The 24,981-nt window shown below is 40.3% G+C and overlaps 1 protein-coding gene across 5 annotated transcripts in view; it reads right to left on the reverse strand.

The window, feature by feature from the left end:
- The window catches only part of LOC6563789 (homeobox protein homothorax), a 126,142-nt gene that overhangs the window by 75,520 nt on the left and 25,641 nt on the right, over positions 1–24,981 (reverse strand). For 4 of the 5 annotated variants that reach the window (XM_032736902.2, XM_043214858.1, XM_001989978.3 and 1 more), the window contains exons 5-6: positions 22,847–22,897; positions 16,335–16,520 (exon numbers count right to left, since the gene is read on the reverse strand). In XM_032736902.2, coding sequence (XP_032592793.1) covers positions 16,335–16,520; positions 22,847–22,897 — 237 coding nt within the window. Of the gene's footprint in view, positions 1–12,306; positions 14,407–16,334; positions 16,521–22,846; positions 22,898–24,981 lie in introns of those variants that run through there. The other variant, XM_032736903.2, reaches the window with a different exon arrangement.

Below are 24,981 nucleotides of genomic sequence, written 5' to 3' on the forward strand. Positions count from 1 at the left end.
TTCTCTTGAGCAATCCAGCAGTGGGCGTGGCCGTAGTTAGGCAAAAAATAAAAAAAAATAAAGCCAAACCCGAAACGAGCAGTCAGAGAGCACCGCCCGTTGGGTTTGTATTTGTGTGTGTTTTTTGTTGTTGTTGTTGTTGCTTTTTTTATTTGTGTGATCGCCACACGTTTACCAACACTGCGTGATCACGCGCTGTTGGGCAACGAATGCAACTGTCAGTCAGCCTGTCAAAACATCCATCGATTATCGGCACTGATAACTAGAGGCCAAAGCTGATGATCAGCTGCGATTGTCTAGCGAAGATTGCGATGATGTTCGATCGAGTAAGGACTGCTCAGCTAGTTGCTCAATTCAACGTCCAACAATTTGCCCTCTATTGCGCAACTAGCCAGAAGAGGCCTAGAGGCAAAGATACACTGATAGTGTTAGAGATAGAGATAGATAGAGTGAGAATGTGAGATAGAGATAGACAGATCTTTGTATGCTTTGCCACAGTCAATTGAAATTCTACGCATTCCGACAGACAACAAACAAACACACAGCACACACAGCACACACAACACACACACACAGCACACACACACACACACACACACACACACACACACAGCACACACACACACATAGGCATATAGACAAATGCATATATAGAATTCTCAATTGCTTTCGCATCATTACGTCTGCGAACAATTTATTTTTATAAAAGCGATGCGAAGCGGCTGCCGCCGCCACCGCCAGCGACGCCGCATTTTCATTTTCCCGCTTTTCTTTACGCAGGCAGCAACACTAAAACAAAAAAAAAACGTAGAGAAAACAAGAAAATGAAAGAAAAGCAAGAACAACGATCACATTCAAAAGTGCAGGAAAATTGAAGAAAAATACTGAGGCATGAAAGCAGCGTAAAGAAATCAAATAAATTTTATTGTATAAAGCGCAGCAAATGCAGCAGTGGCAACAACAACAGCAACAGCAATAGCAACAACAACAACAAACTGCAGCAAAAACAATCAACGAGCCTGCCACGCTGTAAATAGTTTACAGTTGTGTTGCTGTTGCGGCTGCAGTTGCATTGCCTTTGCGGCTGCTCACACTTTTCCTTGCCACCGTCGCTGCAATCGATCGCAAATTTTTTTCTACTTGATTGTAAACAATTTGGCTGACGGCTGGCGGCCACATCATCATCATTATCATTAACTCATGATCATCATCGGCAAAATGCGGCTAGGCTAAATGGGTGTTGAGTGCAAAGTGTTTGTGTTGCCAGTAGCCCCCTGCCCCCTGCGCCCTGATCCATGCCCGACCTAAAACACCCAACAAATGCTCATGCAACATGGCGTTGCGAGCAATATCTCGCATTTTGTAGCTCTTCAGCGCTCGATCTGTCGATGCTCGGTGTTAAATGCTCAATAATTTTTATGCGGCACGCACATACATATAATATATATAAATAGGTATATTATAAGTATTTATATATATATAAATATATATTTTTTATTTTCTTTTCGTTTTTTTTTTGACCGACCGTTTACCAAATTGCATTGTGTCTATAGAATCGAAATCGAAATGATTTTACGACACAGCGGGAGATGTTAAATGCAGAATGCATCTTTTGCTTTTGCTCTGTGCCCTCAGTCGGGTTTTTCAGATTTAATTTTATGTCTGTTGTATGTTCCATTTGGCCTTGTGCAACAACACAACTTCAACGACAACTGCCAGCCAGCTAAGGAACTAAAGTTTTTGGGGCGCACACTAAAAATAAATATAAATATAAAAATAATCAATAAAGAAAAGACAACAACAAAAAAAAAAAAATTAAAACCAAAACCAAGTAAAGCTTTGAGTGAATGAGTGAAAGAGGCTCTGAGAAATCATACAAAGACTCAGGGCCAAAAACTTTTTTGATTTTCATAATTTTTGCTCTGACCACAAAAAGGCTACAACAACAGCAGCAGCAACAACAACAACAACAGCAACACCGACCACCACGAAACGCTTCATGTTAACGACTTTGGGCCTGGTCGCTGATACGAACTACACAGCAACAGCAACAGCATCAGTCCCAGGCTGAAGCCACAGCTTCAGCTTCAGCCTCAGTCTCAGCTTGCTCTGGTCCGGTCCGGTCTGGTCATCGTCGTCGTCATCGTCGTCATCTCTACAACACATTGTATTTGCTGGGGCATCGTTTCCTTAACGTACAAATTTCATTTTCGTTACCTTTGCGCAGTGATACCGAAAAGCGAATAACATCGAAATGAAATGAGACTGTGTCTGGTTGGGTCGGGGGCACCGGCCAGGGTTCCAGGTGCTGTCATTGCCGCCGGTCCCAGGCCCCAGCCACAGCCCCAGCCCCAGCCCCAGCCCCAGGAATCCCAAACAGCGACTGCACCAAATGAGTTTTTTTTTTTTTTTGTTCTTTTTTTTTGTGTTGTGCCCGGCCTCTGATGATTTTTGAATTGATTTGTGTTGTTAAATATTAAATTCTTATAAGTCATTTGCACTCGGGCTCTGGGCTTGGACCTCAGACTGGGCTTGGGCCGGGATCTTGGTGTGGCTTGGTGTGCCTCCGAATGACAGACAAGACAAGCCAACTGCGAATGCGAATGCGATTCCGATTGCGACTTGAATGCGGCCCCGCCCTGACCGCCTGACCGCCCGCCTCTGCCCACATATATCATTTACACTCGTACTCAGAACGGGGGATGCGGACTCTCAACCTCAGCCTCACAGCGGTCGGTCGTCCAAAAATGGCAACGGACCAACTGCGTCCAGCGTCCAGCGTTCAATTCAGTTCAGTTCAGTTCAGTTTCAGGTTGATTTCATGTTGTTGTTGCCTCTTTGTTGTATTTATGAATACGAAATGCCTGTGGTGGGGATTTTGGGGCGGCGGCGGCTGCCGCTGTGTGGCGCGCAAATAACAAAATTATATTTTCAAGGTGTTCTCTTGCACATTTTTTTTAATTTTAATTAACGTCGTTTGCTGTGGTTGTTGTGTAGCTGCTGCTGCTGCTGCTGCTTAAAATTGCAATTCGCATTCACAACACAGCTGAATGATACAAAAAAATAATAAGAAAAAATAAGAAAAAATGGTAAAGAACCAAAACACAAATAAGAAGCAAAAAAAATCATAATAAATGTTTAACAAAAGTTAATAAGCTTTTCGCCTTGCTTGATTTCATATGTATGAAGCTGGAGTTTATTGTCGTTTTATGGCGTTTTATTATTAATTTCTTTAATGGCTGCACCGCAGCAATAACCAGCTAACCAGTTAGCACCGATGGGTGCAAACAGCGTGTGAGGGGGCGGGCAGCTGCCGAGTGGCGAGTTTAAAATGAAACGGAATGTGTGTGGCAATGATAAGGCACTTTAGCTCGTGTCGCGCCTGATTGCGGCGAGGAGAGTTAAACGATTCTTACGATTATTAACCTAAAAGTCATAAATTGAGTGGCTGTAGTTCTGTAGCCAACAACAACGTGGGTAAGCAACTCAATGCACTCTAAATATATCAAACAGTTGTCGTTTCAAAAAATACAATTAAAATCGACCTGAAACAATTATAAACAATTAAAAAATCGAATAAATTATGAGTGATAATTATACTTTTTAGATATAAGTTTGATTTAAAATATTAATTGATTGACTAAAGTGAGGTTGAGTGTGTCTAATAATATGTCCAGCTTAAATGAGTGTTTTTTTATAACAGATATAATTAAATTAGAATTTCATGAAATTCTTAAACAGAGAACCAACATTTATAAGTTTATTAAAAAATCAGTTAATTAGATGAGAATAAGTTTGAAGCATTTGGATAATGTAAGTTAGCTGAAGCAATACTTTCAATAATTAAAATTGGCATTAAATTGAATTTGATTTTATCGTTTACTCTGGAAAGTTTCAGCAAAGGTTTTTAGTAAACTCAATAAATTTTCTGTGGCTTGACTGTGGCTGTGAAACTTCGGCAAACAGTAAGTGCACTTCTCGATCTTTATCTGTGTCAGAATGCTTCAAGTGGTGTAAACGATTGCCTCATGTTGCGCCTCAGCTCCTGCTCCTTGTACGTGCAACACGTCAAACTTTCACGCCAACAACGAAAGATACATTCAATAAACACTCACGCAGTGCCAAATGGACTTTAAACAAGTGCCATGAAGTAAAGAAATTTATATGAAAGCTTAAAGTAAGTCTCCAACTGCTGGCGTTCCCATTTCCTGCCATCCGCCTGCCCCACACACACAAACACACACAAATAAACACTCTACCCCCCAACCCCCAACCCCCAATTGAACAAGCAGGCCTCCTCCATGCGCGTTGCCTGCAGTTGCATTCATTACAAGCGAGGCAAAGGTTAACATGCAACGAACGGCAACAGCAACAACTGCTAAAAAGCTTAAATTTCACAACACGCTCGACAACAGCAACAACAACAGCAATAACAGCAACAGCAACATGCAGCAAAGAGGCACAGCATCAACGGCAACGGCAAAAAGTGCGACGTCGTCGTCGTCGTCGTCGTCGTCGTCGTCGTCGTCGTCTTCGTCTCGGACGACGTCTCTCAACTTTTGCGTTTGAGCATTTAAGTGCCAATTAATAACAATTTTTATGAACCGAAGAAATAGTTGACAACACGGCATGGCATGGCCGCCAGTCGCAGACGCGTTGCCGAGTGATGCGCTGCTGTTGCTGATGTTGCATGCTACAAGCAACATGCAACAGCACATGAGACCCAGTCCTCATGCGGCATGCATGACAAACTAATTTGAAAAGCCATAATATTGCACAGTTTATGAACAATTATTATATAAGTTTTATTTACCAGTCAAAGCCGAGCCAGCAGCTCTTTAATTAATTTGTGATTTTTCTGCATCAGCAGCAGCAGCAGCAGCAGCAACATCAGCAACATCAGCAACATCAGCATCAGCATTAGTCGCAATTTATGCCGGCTTATTGACAGGCATCTCAGATGCCAAACAAGTATGCAAAGCAGCAATGATAGACAGAGAGCGAGAGAGAGAAAGAGAGAGAGAGAGAGAGAGAGGGAGAGGAGAGTGTGCTGGGGTTGTTGTTATGGCAACTGACTTTGAAACATTTGGCGACATTAATATGATTTAATGCGTTAATTAGCACCACGCAGCAGCAGTAGCAGCAGCAGCAACAGCAGCAGCTGAATAACTTGGCCAGGGTGCGAATACAACAACAACAACAACAACAGCAACTTGAGAGCATCTGACGCGTCGCGCCTAAAACCCCAAAAAGTATGCTACGCGTATTCCCAAAATCCCCGAAGCGGATTAGTGAAGCAACGGCATGCAAGGACGCTCTGAGTTGGGTTGGGTTTGGGGTGCTGCTTGGTGTTGGGCTGATTTCGCCTGGTGCCAACTGGTTGTGGGTAACTTCTGTCTGTGTGTGTGTGTGTGTGTGTGCGTGTGCATTGCGTAATTGACGTCAATTTTGTTTTCGCACCGCGCATACCAAAAGAAACCCCCCAAGAAGTAAGCTCGAAGTTCGGTTCGGGCTCGGAAATCCAATACGACACAGAAAAATAATTTGCCAAAAATAGAAAATTGTGTCGCCTGTACGACTATATACGAAATACTTCAAATTGTAATGGCTGGCGCTATCAGGAGGACGAGCGCAATAAACAGGAGCTACGACAATGCGAGACCCTGAGCACTGAGCCCTGAGCCCTGAGACCCGAGTAGAAGGTAAGGCAGTAGACAGTAAGGGTGGCCCGAGTCGAGCATCATATTTCATTTATTAGCAGGCGGCGGTGTTTGGCGGCAGTTCGACAAGCAATTTTATTTATGCCCATAATGCAGGGCATATGCAGGGCATACATGTGTATATGTATGTGTATATGTATATGTATATGAAGGCGCCCAAATGGGAATTGCCTGAGCTGAAAGCCAGCACTGAAAGTAAAGTGCGTCAAAGTAAAGTAGCTTAGAGATTTATGCGGCATTTGGCGGGCGTTTGCCTAATAGAATTTCTTCATCTTTTTTTTTTTGTTTTGCTGCCTGCTGCTTTGAGGGGAGGGAGTTGCCAAAATGTGTCAATATGGGCAGGTCTAATAGCTGTACTCATAACGTGGCATGCGGCTCAAGTTGCTAATGAAAAACACAAGCATATTTTGTGGTAATTAAAAAAAACCATAAGATTAACTCGAAATTTGGCTATAGCGAGACTAAGAAATACCCTATGCAGCTTGAGGAATAGCTTAACCAAATTTAAGATTGCTTTAAGCTAGGTCTAATTATAAGAAATATTAAGAAATTGTAAGTTTAAATTGAGCAAAAATAGTTTAAGTTTGATTCTAGCTTGTAAAATGTGTGTTTGTGTTAAATTCCTTTTATACTGTTGCAAGCTTAAGCTGGGTTTATTTTTATAAAGTATTTAGAAAATAATTTTTGGTATTAACCTTGACTCATATTTTTATAAAAAGGCTTAAAGGCAGAACAATCATTGTTGTGCCTAAGAATCCATACTGGAAATGAGTATATATTAAAAAGAATATTTATATATCCAAGAATATAATAAAATATATGAAAGATTATATAAAAAGTTGTTGTTTATAGAACGAAATATTTGATCCACATTTTTGTGTTTTATGGTTTTCAGTCGGTTTGGAAATAGTGTCCTTTAATTCGGGAAAGGAAAGGAAACATTTTTGGCTTGGACACGGCACGTGCGCTATTAAATATGCAATAAATTATTTTTGCTAGTTTTTTTCGTTGGCATTGCTAAGCTGCCTGCAAATTATAGAAAATCCCAACGCGCAACGAGGGACAGACAATGCCAAGCATGAAAATGGAAAGAGTGAGATAAACAGAGAGCAGTGCGGCAGAGTGAGATAGATGGAAAAGTCAATGTAAGCAATAAGCAGGAACACCATTATCTAATGCTCGGCGCGCCATTGAGGCATAAAGCCCCCAATGCGCCACCGCCCCCACCGAGTACCCAATCTGCAATCGGAGGCCCATAAGCGGCAAATAGTGCGCAGGAAATAAAGCACAAAAAGGCAATAAAAATTGCCAGCCAGGCGGCCGAGCTGAGCTGACTAAGAGGCTAAGACCAGAGTCGTCTTTTTGTTTGGCCGGAGAGTGGGGCAAACTTTTGGCTGACTATTTTGTAGATGTTGGCCGCACTGCTTCCGGGCCAATAGAAATGCCAGCACAACAAACAAAGCAACCCCACATACTCGCACTAATGTACATACATATGGGGGTTGGGGGTTGGGGGCTGGGGGTTGAGATCTCTTTGGCTGCCCTAATGGCCAGCAGACAGACACTGAGACGTCGCCAGCAGCGGATTTAAGTGCAAGTGATTTATGTTGTCTATGATGGGGGGATTGTTGGACTAAGTGTATGTGTATTTCTCTGACTGTGTGTGCTTATGTGTGTGTGCTTATGTGTGTGTGTGTGTGTGTAAGGCAGAAAATTAGCTGATGTAGACATAAATGCGAACGGGCAAAGTATGCGCCAAATTGTAAATGGCAAACGTGGCTTTGGCCACAAACCAAAATCAATCAAAAGTCGAATGTCGAATGTCAATTGCCGACCAAGGAATGTAGAATGTCGCATTAAGTATTGAAAGCACAGACATACACACACAGAGAAATACACACAGGACACGGGAAATTCAATTACCAAACGGTCAGTGGAGGTCCCTTTGATATTTAACCCTTTTTGTGAGGAAACGCTTTTAGTTGCGCCTGTACAAGATAGTTAAGTTCCCGTTTAGGCGGATTAAATTACAATTTACAAGTGGCCAATACAAGCTAAGCGGGCTTAAGTGCTGCCGATGCCGATGCCGATGCCGTTGAAGGAACCCTTCCCCTTGTGGTCGCGACCTGACACGGTCCAAGCCCTCACCCGGAATGGTGACTTCAAATCCACTTGCGTGCCACGTTGCATCGATGATAATTGAAAGGCACTTACAAATGGTCAAAGGGTCGCTGGTTGGGCTGGGCTGGGCTAGCTAATCGAGTTTGAAACAAGCGTAAATTGTCCTTTTGATATCTGAGTTGACTTCAATTGCATTTGCGGTGCAAAGTGCAACTGCTCTAGCTCAGCTCGAGTAATTAACGGTAATTGTGCAGGCACAAGCCTGGCCAACGCCCCAAAGTACGGCTTCTCTCTCTCTCTGTCTCTCTCCCTCCCCGTCGCTATAAGCCACAAACTGGAGCACAATGCAGTGCTAAGGATGTGGGGGGAGAGGGTAGGTAGGTGCACTGATCGGCTAATGTGCGCTAAGCGCTCGCCGCCTGCATTTGCCTAATGACACAAGCGTAAACGGCGCAGCGGACTTTGTATAATTTGTAAGCTTTTAAACCGATTTGCAGCTTAGTTGAGGGCAGCATAAAAATATTTCGCACAACGCAACCAGCAACAACGAAGTGTTTCAGTGGAAAAAATGTTTGCGGAGCCGGACTCGTCTCATAGCTAGCTATTTTGGGTGCCTTGTCGCTTTTTGCAGCATTTTTACGGCATAAATTTCCATTGAATTTCGCAACAAAAACTACATATTAAAAAAAAAGTATACAGAAACGCATTGATACTTTTGTGGCTCAGCCAAAAGGTTGACACAATCAGGTAGATATCTGTATATAGATACAAATATATATAAATGTTCACCCGCTACAACAACAACAACGGAGTCTGATATTCAGCTTTAAGACCGAGTTCTTTTAAAGTCGGCGGCTGCCGTTTGAAGCAACACTTGACTTGGGCCATAGACACAGAAGAACAACAAAAACAATCAAAAACAAAACACGAAAAAAAACAGCAACAAAATCTTTTGAGCAAGAACAAAAAAATTCATTAGGATTTCATTATTATTATTTGCCAAGCATTTTTTATAGGAGTGTTTTTTTCGTCTTTCTTTTTTGGTTACTGATTGGATTTTATTGATATAATTCCAGGAAAACGAAAGCAAATTCATGCGGGTCTTGATTAATAATAACGCATGTGCAGCATTCATGAATGAATGTAAAACAATTAACATATAAGGATAAGTAATACGTATTCACTAATGTTTGTACGTAATTTAATGGCAAACGAATTATAATTTTTGCACCAAAGCACTAAAAGTTTATGGCGATAATATTTTTTTCAACACATTTTAAGAGATTTGATTTTCGAGTTGTGTTTCAGTTTGCGCTGGACCAGCTCTAATCCGTATTACCTTACACTGTGATCAATGGAATGGAACCGTCATCATCGTCACTTTGGCATGTCTTTTCACGCCAATGGCTCAAGGTATCGCATTCAACGCTTTTCGACTTTGTACAATTCCCTCGGCGATCGAAAATCGCCAGTGCGACAAAAATTGCTGAAAGTTTTGTATTTGAACGCGACTTGAAACCCAACAGCAAAAGCAACAAATAAACCAAGATGAGCCAAAAAAAAACTTCAAAACTTGTCGAGCACATTGGCAACTGCATTGAAACATTAGCAGTGATGACATTTCTGCGGTCGGCTCCCTCAGCTCCCTACTACCTCTACTACTACTCCGAACTCTGGTCTAACTGGGCAGCGGGTTACCGCAGACGGCAGTCTGCAATGCGTCTGCTGCTGCTTTTGGCTTTTTGGCCTTAGCTTTTTGGTTTGTTGAGTTTTGGGGTTTTTTTTTTCTTCTTGTTTTCTTTATTGTGCTGGTTGCAAGCGAAATTCCTGAAGACGCGACACTTCATACATAATAAAAGTGGATCGCCGATGGACGCGTCGATCGACGCTCGTCAAAAGTCGCCTTGTCGCACACACGATCCGATGCACATTGAGCCAGGGGTTTAAGCATTTGGGCCAAAACGCTCGAATTGGAAATGGGTATTGGGGTTTTGGGTTTTGGGTTTTGTGTTTTTGGGCAAGTTCTTGGTTGAGCCACCACACGACGACACGACGGCATTTGTGGGGCTTTGTTGGTTTATTAATTGTAGCCTTAGCCTTGGACTTGGACTTGGAGTTGGACTCAAATGTGGACATCGGCTGGGTTTTTGTTCACAAATGAATGCACAATTTTCGGACAGCCGCCTGCGGTTGCTGCCACAGACAGTATGACGCTTGGCCGCCGCAAAAGCCAAGGAAAACAAAAGCAAAGAAGACGAAGACGAAGATTCAAGCCAGCTAACGCGTATTCGTATTACTCAGGTGAGAGAGCGGCTAATGAGCCTGGCGAGCATCCTTCTTTTTTTCTTTCTTTCTTTTCTTTTTTTTTTTTTTGTTGGTTGGACTCGAATCTGGTACCCAAACAGGCAGGCCAGACAAACAGACACCCAAAACCAGTTCGGCCTTTTGACTTAATGCCTAAAAAATTATAGGTCTCTCGGCCCAACTGGAAAATTGTGTGGGGCGTTGCTGAAGAAATTAATACAAATGCAGGCAGCATGAAGCATTTGATTTTTAGTTCACCACCTCTCTCTCTCTCTCGGAAAATGCCCAACAAATAACTAAACAAAACACACAACGAAAAAGACCAAACGAAATGAAACGATGTCTAACAGCCAACACGCCCCAGGCAATCACGCAAAATGCCAAATTACATGTAGCTACCATTAACGGAACGAAATCATCTAACACGCAAGAGCCTCCGACTTTTGGCCAACACACAGCACTCACAAAAGAAAAAAGAAAAAATAAGTCATTTAAGGTGTTTTTCACATGCCGAACTCAAGTCCCAAAAAGCCGAACTCGAACACGGAGCCCAGCCCCGGTCGCAGTTTCAGGCTCGCCCAGCTGCCACAGCAATTTAATCGGGACCGGACCCGGCCGTGGTTCGGCTGGGTTCAAATTTCAGGCGCAGCACACGCACAATGCACCGACCCGAGCCGAGACGGCCGCCACAGTTCAGGCCAGGCGACAATGCAGCCAGAGAGACGGGGCAGACACAGATGGCCCAAAAGGGCAGTTCCCAGATCTTTAACTGTCCTCCTTCTGTTAGCTGCACTGCACAGTTGACACTTGAGCTGTGGCGGGGGCGTCGACATCGTAAGCGGCTTACACGTGCCACAGCCAGAGAGTGTGCTCCATATGGATGGAAATGCTTATGAATAAAATGCAGCCACGTAATACGAGCAGGCTTCTCGATTTACATGCAGTGATAGCAACAAAAACGAAAAAAAATTACGAATTTCCCTGCGTTGAAAGTCACAAATTTCACGATCTCGTTTTTACACACTTTGAGCACTTAAGAATTACACTTAAATCAATGTTGCAAGTATGCACATGCAGCCCACTGCATTAAGGCGCCTACTCTCTTGCGTAGTTTGTAAAGCAATAGTTGGACCTAAAGATAGTCCAAGGATTACTTTGGCATTAACCAAAAGAGAGATGCTGGCTCCATGAGCAAACTTGAGTGGACTGTGCTGAAAAATAAATAAAGAGATTGATCGGCCAAGGCTGGTAAAGGAATTGTATGTGAATGTGGTTGGTATTGAGGTATCCATCGAATAGCGTCTAGGTGGCTCCAGGAAGGTCTTCGTTGAGTTGCTCATCCGTTTTGGCCATCTAGCTAAATGCGTTGCCTTAATAACTAGTTCGTAAGCCTCGTTGCGAAAGTGAAAAAAACATTTCTGTGTACTTTTCAAATATACTTTTTTTTCATATATTTATTGGCTAACTCTTTAAACGTTACTCTGTAGTTGTTGTTTCTTAATTCTTTTTCATTTTAGTTTGTTTTTGTTTTTTCGTTTTTTTTTTGTTTTTAATTATATTATTAGTATACATATAAATAATTAAAAATATTACATTAAAATGTATTCGTATATCGTATAGAAGTTGCTGCTTGTTGGTTTTTATGTTGTATTTGTTGTATTTATGTTAATGTTTTTGTTTTTTGTTTTTAGTTTTTGATTGCGTTTTCTTCTCTGCTAGATCATTACCATAAGTTTTCATATCATGTTTCTCATTTTACAATTTTGCTAAAAACTAAATAAAATTTGTTTCGTAAAACAATAATAAAAATGTATGCACGAAGACAAAAAAACTAAATTTCATATATTTATATATATTTTAAAAATAAAAGCAAAAAGCGTCTCAATTATTTTTAAAATATATTTTTACGTATATATTTTTTATATGCATTATTTTCATTATTATATTTACTTTTGTTATATTTTTATAAAATATCACCTAAAGCAATTACGTATTTCAGTTTCAGTTTTGTATTTTGTGTTTTTTTTTTGTTTTTTGTTTTTCGTTTTTTCGGTTTTCATTTTGTTTATACAGGACAACAATAAAAATTTTGCTCTTTGCTCGCAAAATATATTCAATACTCAAAACTAATTAAAAGAAAATTATTAAACAAAGTGTTCAACAAAATGCAAAAGCTAGCAAAAATCAAAGGGAACAATTTGTTGCAGCCAATTTTGCAACAGATTTTTTATATAGTGTATAGCGATATTTTTTTTTTTTTGTGTGTTTGTTTTTTTTTGTTTTGTTTTTGTTTTCAACTAAAAAGCAACTAAGATCAGTTGGCCACAGATTTATGCTAAAATTACATTATAATTACAGCAATTACTTTTGTTGTTTTCATATTTAGCATTTTTATGAGACAAAGTACAACAACTATTCATTTATATTTATTTAATATTATTATTATTATTATTATGTTTTTTTTTTTCGTTTTTTGATGTTGCAAACATAACTACTTGCAAGATTTTTGTGTGTTTTGTTTATTCTTAAGTTGAAAAAATAGTACAAAAGCTTTGACATATTCTCATTTTTAGTTAGTGTGTTGGTTTCTTTCACTAATAAACCACTTGGTTTTATACTCTACTCGTAAAGTGTAAGTATACAAATGACTGCCCATATAGCTGGACTGCAACTGAGTGCAGTTCCATTAAGTACAATGTTTGGTAGTTTTTTTTATTGTTTTTTTTTTCCTTTTCGTTTTTTTTTTTATTTTTAGTATGCATAAACTCAAAAAGGTAGGAGAATATAGCGATAGAGAAAGTGCCTAGAGCTGGGAAGAGTTCTTCGGAAATTAGTTATGGGTAAACATAGAGTTTAGTTTTAGTTGTAGTTTAGCTTAGCATACCTACTAATACGTAGCCTTCCGTTACGGATACTAAGAACTATATAACGTACATTTAGTTAGACCGCTATAGTATACATAGAGTTTGGGGAAGGGGTGGTGGTGGTGGTGGTGGTGGATGGGGGAAGAGTGGTAGGTCCAAACGCATCTAGTTGCAGTTGCAACTGAAATTGATTAGGTTGGTTTGGCATGGGCCTAGTCAAGTTGCAAGTATGCTTGGGGGATAGTAGTACAATGGGATTATCTTATTCCACCTCTTAACTGATGTTTCTTTTTTTTTTTGTTTTTTGAGCACCAAAAGCTGCGCCGTTGTTACATACATACATACATACGTAGTAGTTACGTATTTATATGTGTTATTAATTAATAATTACATTTATTTATAATAATAGTATCGCGTTTAGCATTTTACGTATTTACTTGTGTATAGTTAAAAATTTTGCTTAGTAAATGCTTAAAGTTGTTGTTGTTTTAGTTTAAGTTTTCTTTTCTTTTTTTTTCTTGCTGATCTTGTATCATAACCTAAACAGTATCCCGTTCATTACGTATATTAAGTTGTCGCAAGGTTCCTAGCTCATTTAAAATGTCATCGTATATGCGCGTTTCAATTCTCTCAATTAATTAAATTAACTTTAATCTGGTTTTTTGTTTTTTTTTTCTTTCTTCGTGTTAAACAATAATAGAAAAACATATGTTTCACTTTATGTTTTATTCGTATACTTTGCATTTGAACTCAGGTTGATTTCTTTTATGTTTATGTATCTCTTCATTTACGTATATGAGTTGCACTTGGTTCTAGATTCTCTCCTTAAGAACGTATCGAAATAAGAGTTATTAAAAAAAAATTAAACAAATTATGAAAGACTAACAAAAAAGATTATAAATTTGTTTTTTTTTTTTTGTTTTTTGTTTTTGGCAAGTTCTTTCAGTGTTGTAAAACACATCGAAAAAGGACGTATTGAAAAATCGTATACACGTTGCTGAAGTGAATTATGAAAAGCCAAACAAAATAAGAATAAACTTTTCTTTCTAGCGTTTTAGTTTTAGTTTTTTTTTTTTTGTTGTTTTTGTTTTTTTGTAATTTTCTTTCAACTTGTAAGCAGCCTAGGCTTAAGTCGTACAACTACATACTAAAGTTATATTTTATAATAAAGTTTATATATAAAGAACTTTGCTTTGCGTGTAGTTAAATTTAAATTTCTTTCTGATCTGGCCGGGAGGGGATAGTTGAGACATTATCTGTAGGTTATCTGCTGCAACACCCACCCAAAAAACACACGCACACAAATACACACACGGAGCGAATTAAAAGTCCGCTTCGTGCTTGATGCGATAACTGGCATAGGTTTCTTCCAGCGGCGCAAAGTCTTGGGTGTGAGACTGTGTTTTGTATCAAGTTCCAAAAAGAATATTGGCACCAGAGTTGTAATATATAGAAAAATGGTCTTTAGATATAATAGATCAAGAGATAATATTGTGTGCTTTATATTGTTTCGGTATCGGTATCGGTATCAGTTTCTGTATCTGTATCAATGTGTTGTGTTTGGTTTGTGGAGGGGCTGGTAGGTAATATTTACAAGTTTACAAACTCAAAACGATAACGCGTGTTATCGACGCGAAAGTTATCGACGCAGCGGTAGCTGCAGACTGACTGTACCCGGGGCAAGATGCTGCCCCTGCAGAGTCAGCAACATGCATATTAGGCTAGACTTTCATATCAATATAAATATATATAGATGTAAATATATATATATATATATATATATATATATATATACGTATATGTATATAATTTCTATATAGAGTTATGTGCATATGTAAATTGTTAAAATTGGTTATTTTTGGGTTAGTAAACTTTCTTGTAATATAATATTTCTTTTTTTTTTGTATTTAAATTTTTTTTTTTTTTTTTTTGTGTTGTTAAGTAGTGAAAATAATAAAAAGTTGTTAAATGTTTTTAATAATAATTAATAATATATTGGCGAGCTATATGGGCCTCTTGCAAAAACGAAGTACTGGAACTTTTACTTATTTTTTTCTTTTCTTTTTTTTTCTCTTTTGCATATTTTTTCTTTAGTTGTTGGTACTTTTTACAAATTAAGCAAATTTTTGCGCTAATTATTGTTGCTCAGTTGCTGTATCTTCTTCTTTATCTCTTCAGTAATTTACAAGTTGAGTGTTCTCCATTTTTGCGCTCTGCGATGAGAACACAAAAACAAATAACACGACTTTTGTTTTGCATTACTATTTGTTTGCTTTTTTTTTTGTGTGTGTATTTAAACTTAAATTTATGGCTCTCGTTTTACTGTACAAAAACAGACAAATTCTAACGGCCAAAGCATCAGCAGCATCATCAGCAGCAGCAGCAGCAACACTGGACAGCAGCAGCAGCAGCAGCAGCAGCAGTAGTAGTTGCAGTTGCAGTTGCAGTAGCCAGCAGCAGCAGCAGACACCAGCAACAACATCAGCTGTCGATGTGTGAATAAGTTTTTGGACCCGGTATTTTTTGGGAGGGCCGTAATCGCCTCGCGGCCGCTTGGAAGCTCGTTTGTCTGCAGTTGTTTTTGTTGTTGTTGTTGTTGGTGTTGTTGGTGTTCTTTCAAGTCATGGCGGTACTGTGTCTACGTTTTATGTGGTTGTTGTTGTTATCGTCATCGTCATCGTCGTCGTTTGGCCGCTGGCGATGTGTCCTTGCGTCCATTGCTGTTGTTGTTTGTGCTTGCTCTGTGGCTAGCTGCGTGTTGCCATTGTTGCTGTTGTTGAGTTTGCTGCGGCGACTGCTGATGCTGCTGCTGCTGTTGTTGTTGTTGTTGTTGTTGCGCTAGCTAGAAATTTGCTTGATCTTTTTCATTTATTATTTGCTCTCTTGTACTGTATATTGTATTCATATCTTTTTTGTTTAATTCTCTTGACTAATTTACAATGTGTGTGTGTTCTTGTTCTTGTTCATAATTACGTACAACTTCTTCTGCGTTTTTGATTGGATTTTATTCATCAATATTATTATTGTTATTATTGTGATCATCATAATAATCGTGATGATTATTGTTTTGCATCATTGTTGTAGTTTTGCAAAATTAATTAATTTTACTTAATTTCTTATGCAGTTTCGCAACATTTCTTATTATTCTTTTTTACTTTTTTTTTTTTTTTTTTGGTTATTATTATTGATTCATTTAATCCCAGGGCATTGTGAGCACCCGCTTCGTTTTTGCAAGAAGGTCGTTATCGTACTACGAACATGGGTGCACCACCGCATTGTAGCTCGCCAATATAGGACCATGTGCTCCCGCGAAGGGGGTACTCACAACGTCTGGTGTACTAGCTCCATCGGTGTGCGATGTTGAATCGGCATTACTTCTTCCTTCACCATTTGCTGAACCTAATTCTGGTGGTTTGGTGGTGTCCCGTTCGTCAATCACTAAATCTATTGGCATTTTACCCTTTAAACATGAGATATATCGATGACAGAAATTATCGCATAATTCATGCACCTGCAAAGAGAAACCCGCAAAAATGCCATAATTATGACGGCGAGATCAAAGAAAGAGAAAGAGAGAAAGAAATTGTTGTGTGAGAAGAGCAATGCCAAAAAAAAATATATATATATATATTATACTTAATTATATAAAATTACATATATATACATATAAACTATACTACTTTGTCGAGGATCAAGAACTGAAAAACAATCATTTGGAAATTTCCGTGTAAATAGTACAACTATTTTATCGATAACATTAAGTTTCACTATTGATAGTCTTTCAGCTCTATAACTTAAATCTTAAGCATGTAATCTAATCAGGCATTGCAATACGTTTGTAGCTAAATCATATTCCGCAATCGGGACTTCATTAGGCATTCGGTTAGTTTATATGACATTAAACTTGATAGACAGAGACAGTTGCAAACACTTAGCGCCATTGCATTCTTTATGGCAACAACAGCAACAGCAACAACAACAGCAACAGCAACAACTATAACATGGACAGCAAAAACCTGCTTTGCTCCCGCTGCAAATGGCATGCAAATTGCTTTTTATGCGTTAACCCAAGCCCCGGCTCTGGACTCCAACGCGGGCCACGCAAATGGTTGATGATGGCACTCAAAAATGGCGTAGACAACGTCAGCAACAACAACAATAAGAACAACAACAACAACGGCAACAACGGCAACAGAGTAACCGCTAAGCTTAGAAGGTGTACGCGCTTGGAGGCGATAAAAATGCGAACCCGGCCACATAAATATGCATAGAGAGCTGGCTGGCTGGTTGGCTGACTGGCCAAAAGGAAGTGCTGGCCAGCCAAGTTTAGCCGCAGGGCACACTTTTAAGCAAGCAACAGCAACAGCAACAACAGCAGCAATGGACAACAGACAGCACCAGCAGCAGCACGTGCAACATGCAGAGGAACGCTGGCGTCAGCAGCAGCAAACTGGCCAACAAAATGCGTTTTTAAAGCCGTGTTGTTGCTGGCTGTATCCAAAAACTCTGCCTGGTCTCTGTGTGTGTGTGTGTGATAAAACAAATGCGATAAGGCCAAAGTGAGTGTGAGTCAGGCGGAGCGCATATGCAAATATGCAAAAAGGCTGCGCACCAAAAAGAGAGGAATGCAGCCGCCGACACGGCTAAAAAGAAATTAATTGCGCTGGGCTCGAGCAGACAGAGCAGCAGCAGCAACAGCAGCAGCAACAACAAACAGGGTGCTCCATTTAAACGGGCTGGCATTTAATTTACGAAAAAGTGCGCGTTGCTTATGCAAATTGCTTGTTGTTGTGTTCTTGCAACAACTGGTGCTGCTGCTGCTGCTGCTGCCGTTGCTGTTGCTACTTCTGCTGCTGTGGCTCTCGTTTCTTCTTTTTTTTTTTGGCATACGAAAGCTGCAACAGTTGCTGGCGGGCTGACTGGCTGGCTGTCTGGCTATTAACTTGTTGCCCATTGCCCAAACTTGCCAAACTTGTTTGCAGGCTGCTGTTGTTGTTGGATGCTGCTGCTACTGCTGCTGCTGCTGCTGCTGCCTGTGTTCAATGTTATTGTCACCAAAAATATGACGTTGATAAAAACTGGCAGCAGAGCAGCAACTGGTTTATGACAGGACTCAAATTTGTCTTTGCTGCCTGCTGATAACAAACAGCATTTTGATGTTGCTGTTGTTATTGTTCTTGTTGTTGTTGCTGTTACTGTGTATGTATAGCTGTCAAAGTTGCAATAACAATGCACATAAAGCGCACAATTAGCACGCCAGCAACATGTTGCCAGAGTGCAGTTGCAGTCGCCTGCACGCAACAACAACAAGGCATAAATACTTACTAAATTGATATGTTTATGCGGCTTTATGCTCAGTTGTTCAGTTTCTCAGTTGCCCGCTTGCCTGCCTGGCGCGGCCCTGGCCTGGGACACAACGGCCCTTTGTGGCATGTTGTTGCTGCTGCAGCGATGCTTGGACGCTGATAATTTTTGATTAATTTGTCAGCGTTGTGTGTGACATTTAAACAGCTCATTGCGATATTTATGACTGCTGGCTGGTTGCTGTGACTGGCTGCTGCTGCTGCTGCTGTTGCTGTTGCTGTTGCTGTTCGCTGCTGCACATTGGGTGGGCACAGCAGCAACTCACAACAATTGGGACCCACAGCAGCAGCAGTAGCAACATATGCCGCACAGGGGGCGTTGCTTGTTTGTAAGCGTTGTAAATGTTACAGTCATTTGTACATCCTGTTAAGCAAAACTTTTCACAGTCCCATCCTCGCCACACATTTTACAGCTTCCTCTAGCAAAACGATAGCATCGCAATGCGTCCGCTCAGCACAGTTTTCCCCACTCTGCCTTTATGTATAGCAACTATAGCACTATTTGCGCCTGCATTCGCTTGTGTAATCTAATGCAAATCGCTCCAATCTGCGCAGTGGTAATTTTCGATTTCCGTTCATAGATAGCGCTTAAATGTTCTATACAGACATGACGACTATAGAGCAACTCTCGACTGAGATTCACACGAAACCGACCAACTGACACAGCCTCCAGTCCCAGTCCCAGTCACAGTCACAGTCACAGTCGCAGTCTCAATCCCAGTCAAGCAACAAGTTATTTTAATTTAATTTTTTTTCCCTTTTTTTTGCATTTTGTTAAACAAGCGCGCAGCAAAAAATGTACAACACTGCTGACATTTAAATGAAATGTAATTAAAAACAACAAAAAAAAGCAAAAGCAGCAACAACAACAATTGCAAAGGCAGCCGACAAACACTTGAAACTGAATCCAAGCAGCTGACGAAAATAAATATTTTAATTCATGTAGAAAAAATATATATATGCCAATGGAAATATTATTTGGCTATTGAAATGTAAATGAGACGAGCTGTGAGCTAACGTTTACGAATGCGCCGCAAAGCGAAATTGAAAAATTATACGATACGATATATAGATTTATACTAAATAGCCTTAGGCTATTGCTGCCTTTTTTCATATGCTAAAATAGTTTGAGCCTCGTTTAGCTAATGGAACCCACGCCAATATTTTACTACCCATCGTGTCTCGAGACCAGCTTGAGTTGCAGTGTATTTTGGCTAAGTTCGAAATAAAAAAAAAAGAAAAGAACTGAAATAAAATACAGCTGTTGGTTGTCTGTTTGGTGTTGTAGTACCAAACTGGCCAAGCCATCAAAACAAGGCCCCCAATTCGGTGTTCAAACGTAGCAGTAGTGGTATTGGTTGTATAGTGCCCCCATGCCGGTACCGATACCGGTACCGGTACAGCCGCCAAGCTGTGACTGCTTACCCCCTGCCGGGGTGTGTGCAACTGACCCAACGTGTGTTGTCCGTCTGTCCGTCCGTCTGTCTGTCTGTCTGCCTGTCTGTCTAAATGTCTGTCTGTCCGTCTGTGGCACTGACTGTCCCACTGTCCGTTTGTCAATTGCAATGCGCCGTCGTCGTTGAGTGTTGTTTTTTTTTTGTGTTTTGTTTTTTTTTGCATGTGACTCTGTGACGAGAATTGTCCGTGCTGGCTGGGAACACTGAGAACTGTGAGCTGTGAGCTGAGTGAGGACTGGGTACTTGGGGCTGGCAAACCAGTTTTGACAGACACAAGTCTTGAAACGTCTTTTTAACTGATTCTGTGTGTTGTTTTTAGCAGCAGCAACAAATATGCACAGATACAGATATACAATATATATAATATATATATATATATATATATATATATATATGTATATTTACCAATATAAATGCTTTCTGAGCGTCCAGCCCGCACATTTTATTTAAGTATTATTTTGGATTTTTTTTGTTTTTGTTTTTGTATTTTTATTTATTTTATACACCAAAAACGCCCGCTGCATTTTGTTGGCTGCATATAAATGAATTGTATATTTGTTGCTGTTGTTGCTGCTGCTGCTGCTGCTGCTGATGTTGCTGTTTGCTTTTTTTGTTTTTGTACAAGTTGCTACAGTTCTTTGTGCCGATTGTTGGCTGTTGGATTGTTGTTGCCGATTGTTGGCTCGTCGTGGTTCGTGTGTGTCGCAAGCTGTGTGAGTGACAAATGACAAAACAAAAACCTGTCGTGGGCTGTGTGCGCTGTGCTGTGTGTGATGATGATAAAGATCTCGTTCGCTTCCACTGCTACACTATTCTCGTCGTTGTTATACAGGGTGCCGCTTGAAACAAATTGCAGCTGGCTGGAATGGATGGATGACTAAATGACTGACTGACTGACTGACTGACTGACTGACTGACTGACACACCGATCTCACTGACTGACTGACTGACTGACTAACTGACTGACTCAAGTTGGCTTACTGCACTACATTCAATAGAAAGCGACGCTTTTGCCCCATTGGTAATTAAGATTGGCTAAGGCTAATTGCACATTGATTGACTTTTGTTGTACGTATTTGTCATTTGCTGGCCGTGTGTCATTAGTCCAATACCAGAGACAAGTCCCAGTTCCAATCGCACACACAACTGTAAATGACTTTTCGACTTTTTTGGGGCCTAAACCACACATTTCTCAAGGCCCGAAAGGGCTCAAGCTACGTATTCTTTGAACGTTTCGTTCTTATTGTTGTTGCTTGTTGTTTTTTATAATGTTTTGCATAATTTCTTACTTAAGACTTAATTGAAAAAAATAAGAAGGAGAAAAAAGAACACAAAAACCACAACCAGAAAAAAAATAACAAAAAAACAACAACAAAAAAACAACAAACTCTGATGACGGGTTTAGCTCAAAGCCGGGCTTTAGCTGCTTCGGTTTTTGGGCTTCAGTTTGAGTCTCAGTCAGAGTCTCGGACGCTCCACGCTTCGCTGCGCATTTGCCTAATTAATTTTCTTGGCACAGCAGCGCAGCAGTGGACAAGGGACGGATTGGAGTGAGGAGGCGGAGGGTAGGGGAGGGTAGGGGGGGGCAGGGCGCAGGCATTAATTACGACCACGTTGAGGAACAACTTCCATTAAGACAGACGCCGACACACACGCACCCAAGCCAGCTAGCAAAGCTAGCTATCTAGTCAAACTCTTGCATATTATTTGAAATTAAAACAAATTAGGCAACCTGTAATTTTTCCATTTAGACTATAAAGTGTGTCCAATAATAAAGTAGGTGTTTGCTTGTTGCTGCATTCCCAAAATTATTTATATAACTGCGTCGAGGGTTAGTCAGAGGGAGGGTATAGGGGCAGGGGGCAGAAGGCAGTAGGCCTCCACACCTCATGAATTAAGAACAAAAGCAGCGCCGCAAATGAATGCGTTGCATTGTGCGGCAACTCGCAATGCAAATATATCATAGGCTCTTTTTGTTTTGTTTTGTTTTTTTATTTTATTTTTGATTGTTGTATCTTGGACAAACACCTGCTCAGGCAAACACAACAAGGCACCCCACCGCACTGCACCTCAAACGACAGCGACAAATGTTTGTGCTCCGTTCGGTCTCTCATATCTCGAGGTTTGTAAATGCTATGCCACACATCCTGTCGGTCGGCATTTTCTGTGCTCATTATCTATATCTAAAGCTATGCAAGCGGTTTTCACTTGTTTCAATTTTGATTGGCAATTAATGCAAGTTTTGGCCACGGCCAGCTGCACCACAGTTGTCACAGCTCTTGTTCGATGTTGTGCTTTAATTTAGACATTTGCAAAAGAGATATGACCACAAGCTGTGTGTCTCCAGTCGGAGCCTGCATACAAGCTCAATAAAATGTCAACACAAATGTTGGCAACTTTGTTTTATTTCTATTTCTATTTTTATTTATTTATTTTTTTTCCTATACCCTGCGCAGCCTATTTCTAACGGGCATACACCATATAAACTTGATCAGACGCAATCAGCGCACAATTAATAAATCAACAAGCCAATTTGCTGTGGCTCAAATCTAAATAAGTGATATACAAGTTAGAGAGTATCTGCTAGTCTTGACTGAAGCGCACTTGAGCTTGATTTTTTTTATTTTCTTCATTTTTATTTTTTTTTTTGTAAGCTATTGATTTATGGGTTTTATGGGTGGTCGTTGGGGTTGGTGATAAATGTTCGTTGCTTGGCTAACAGTTAATTGCATGACTGTTGGGTTTTTTTTTTGCAGCACGTTGTTCGATGATGGCCAAGAAATGAGCAATACAATTTGCACAGATTGCACTCCATGCGGAAGATTAAAGATTAGGTTTTTAATCATGTGAGCATATCAAGCTGATAAACTGCACTTTCTTTACATCCAACTGATGACAATTAACAATAATTTTCTTTTAATGTCTAATTGGCCACTTAATAACCTCGAACGTATTGCAATGCCTTTAAGATTAACTCTAACGTTTAATACTTATGTACTTAATCAATGTTTACTTACTTTTTCTAACTCTAAAAGGTGAAACCGAAGCACTTGTATTGCTTGCACCATCTGCAAAGAGAGCGACATGGAAAGAGAGGGGAATATGAGTTATGCATATCACAAATAATAATAAAATTCATAGCCGTAAAGAGTGGTGCCAAACAAATCGTTTGACGCCCCGGAACCAACCAACCAAATGCAGACACCATAATCCACACACACACACACACAGACAGGCACACATACACAGGGCATACACAAATGAATCGCAAGAGCGCCAACTGTTAGGGTGACCAGATGCTAATTAAAACGTCAGTTTGACATTTGACATTTTTACGATGCTGCTAACTGGTGTGGCCGCTGCTGTTGCTACTGCTGGTTCTGTTGCTTCTGTTGCTGCTGCTGCTGCTTCTGCTGCTGCTGTTATAGCTACTACTACTGTTCTTGCAACAGCAGCAGCTGCAGCCGGCAAAAACTTTAAAGAATTTTATTTAATGCCAAGCAGCGGCCAACTTTACCGCATAGTAAAATAATAACATATAGAAAACATGCTATAAACATTTTTATAGCACATGCATATCTGTGTTTGTGCGCCCGAACCACCAAAAGCATTTTTTTTTTTCTTTTTTTTTTTTTGTTTAAGTAAGTGTTACTAAATGCACTTTTAAATGTTCAAACATGAACTCTCCAGAGCGTTGGGCACTCAGTCCAGCAGCAGCAGCAGCAGCAGCAGCAGCGGCACCACAGAGTGGTGGCATGCCAAAATGATTTATGGCCAAAGTACGCAGGCGCACACGGCCATGGCCGGATCAGAGGAGGCCAACAGCAACAGAACCCAGGCTGTCCAGCGTGTTGCTGTCTGGCATTCCATGAGTATGTACTACAACTAATAAACTAATCTGCAAGTGCATAAAATTAGGGCCACCGCCAGAGATTTCTCTGCTGCTGTTTTGCTGGCGACTAATACGCCATAAAACCAGCGACATTAAACGCCAGCAAACAGCAACAGCAGCAGCAACAGCAGCAGCAACAGCAACAGCATCTCAGTTGCTGTTGGCCCTGCTCGACTGAGTGAGTGAGTGAGTGACACATTTACGACTAAGCAGAGGCCGCTTTGGAGTTTATACAAATGCAGTCGCAATTAAAATTAGTTTTGCCCCTTAATTTCTTTATATGCAACAGCAACAGCAACAGCAACAGCCTCAGAAACAGCAGCAGCAATCGTTGACGCGATTTGTGCAGCCCAATTGCATGGCTCGTTTTGCACTTTTTGCACGCAGCATTTCCGTCTTGATTTACATGCGCTCCAAAAACTGCCTTGGAATTCGCTGATTTCTGACTCATCTGACTCATCCGTTGCCAGGCCAAGTGAAATCTACAGGAATATACAACTCACGTTGTATATCCAATTTCGAGTTTTTCATTTGATTATTAAGTCAGTTGTATTAATACCGATTTACGAAAACTGTTTGTGTAATTGTTGAAGCTAATTTGTTTAACCTTTCAAAAGATTGATTAATTCAATGATATATCAGAAGAATTTATTTATTGTTTATCAAAATATGTATATATGCAAATAGTATACACATCTTTGAGGTATTTCTGTGTATTGATCGAGACCAAGTGCTGACTTGCATGTTACATTTTACATGCTCAATAAGATCTTTTAGTTGTTGGCATTAGATATCATCACTAGCGATTAGCATACTTTAAGAGTCTTTGTACACTTGTTGTCCTACAACAACAGCTACAACAGCAACAGCAGCTGATCATCATCACGAGCGTGGCAGCAACAACAACGATCAACATAATGATGTTGATGTTGATGATGATGATCACGCCATGATCGCCGTCAAGGTTGCCTCGGTGGCATTTGCCTTTGCCTTGGGGCTCTCTGACTCTCGACTGCCCAGATCTGAATGCATTTAACTAACCCACAAGCAAGCACGACGACGACTTTATTGTTGTTGCTGTTGTTGTTATATGCTGCTGTTGCTGTTGCTGCTGCTGCTGTTGCTGCTGCTGCTGTTGTTGCCGTCGTCTTTTGCACACCCAAAGGCTGCCCATTTAGAGAGTGCAAAAATGTCATATGCATCATTAAATCGTTCTGCTTCATATTGTAGTCGACGTTGAGAGCATCGGTCGTTGTCTCC

Source organism: Drosophila grimshawi, unplaced genomic scaffold (genome assembly GCF_018153295.1).
Source record: "Drosophila grimshawi isolate 15287-2541.00 unplaced genomic scaffold, ASM1815329v1 contig_311, whole genome shotgun sequence".
NCBI lineage: Eukaryota > Metazoa > Arthropoda > Insecta > Diptera > Drosophilidae > Drosophila > Drosophila grimshawi.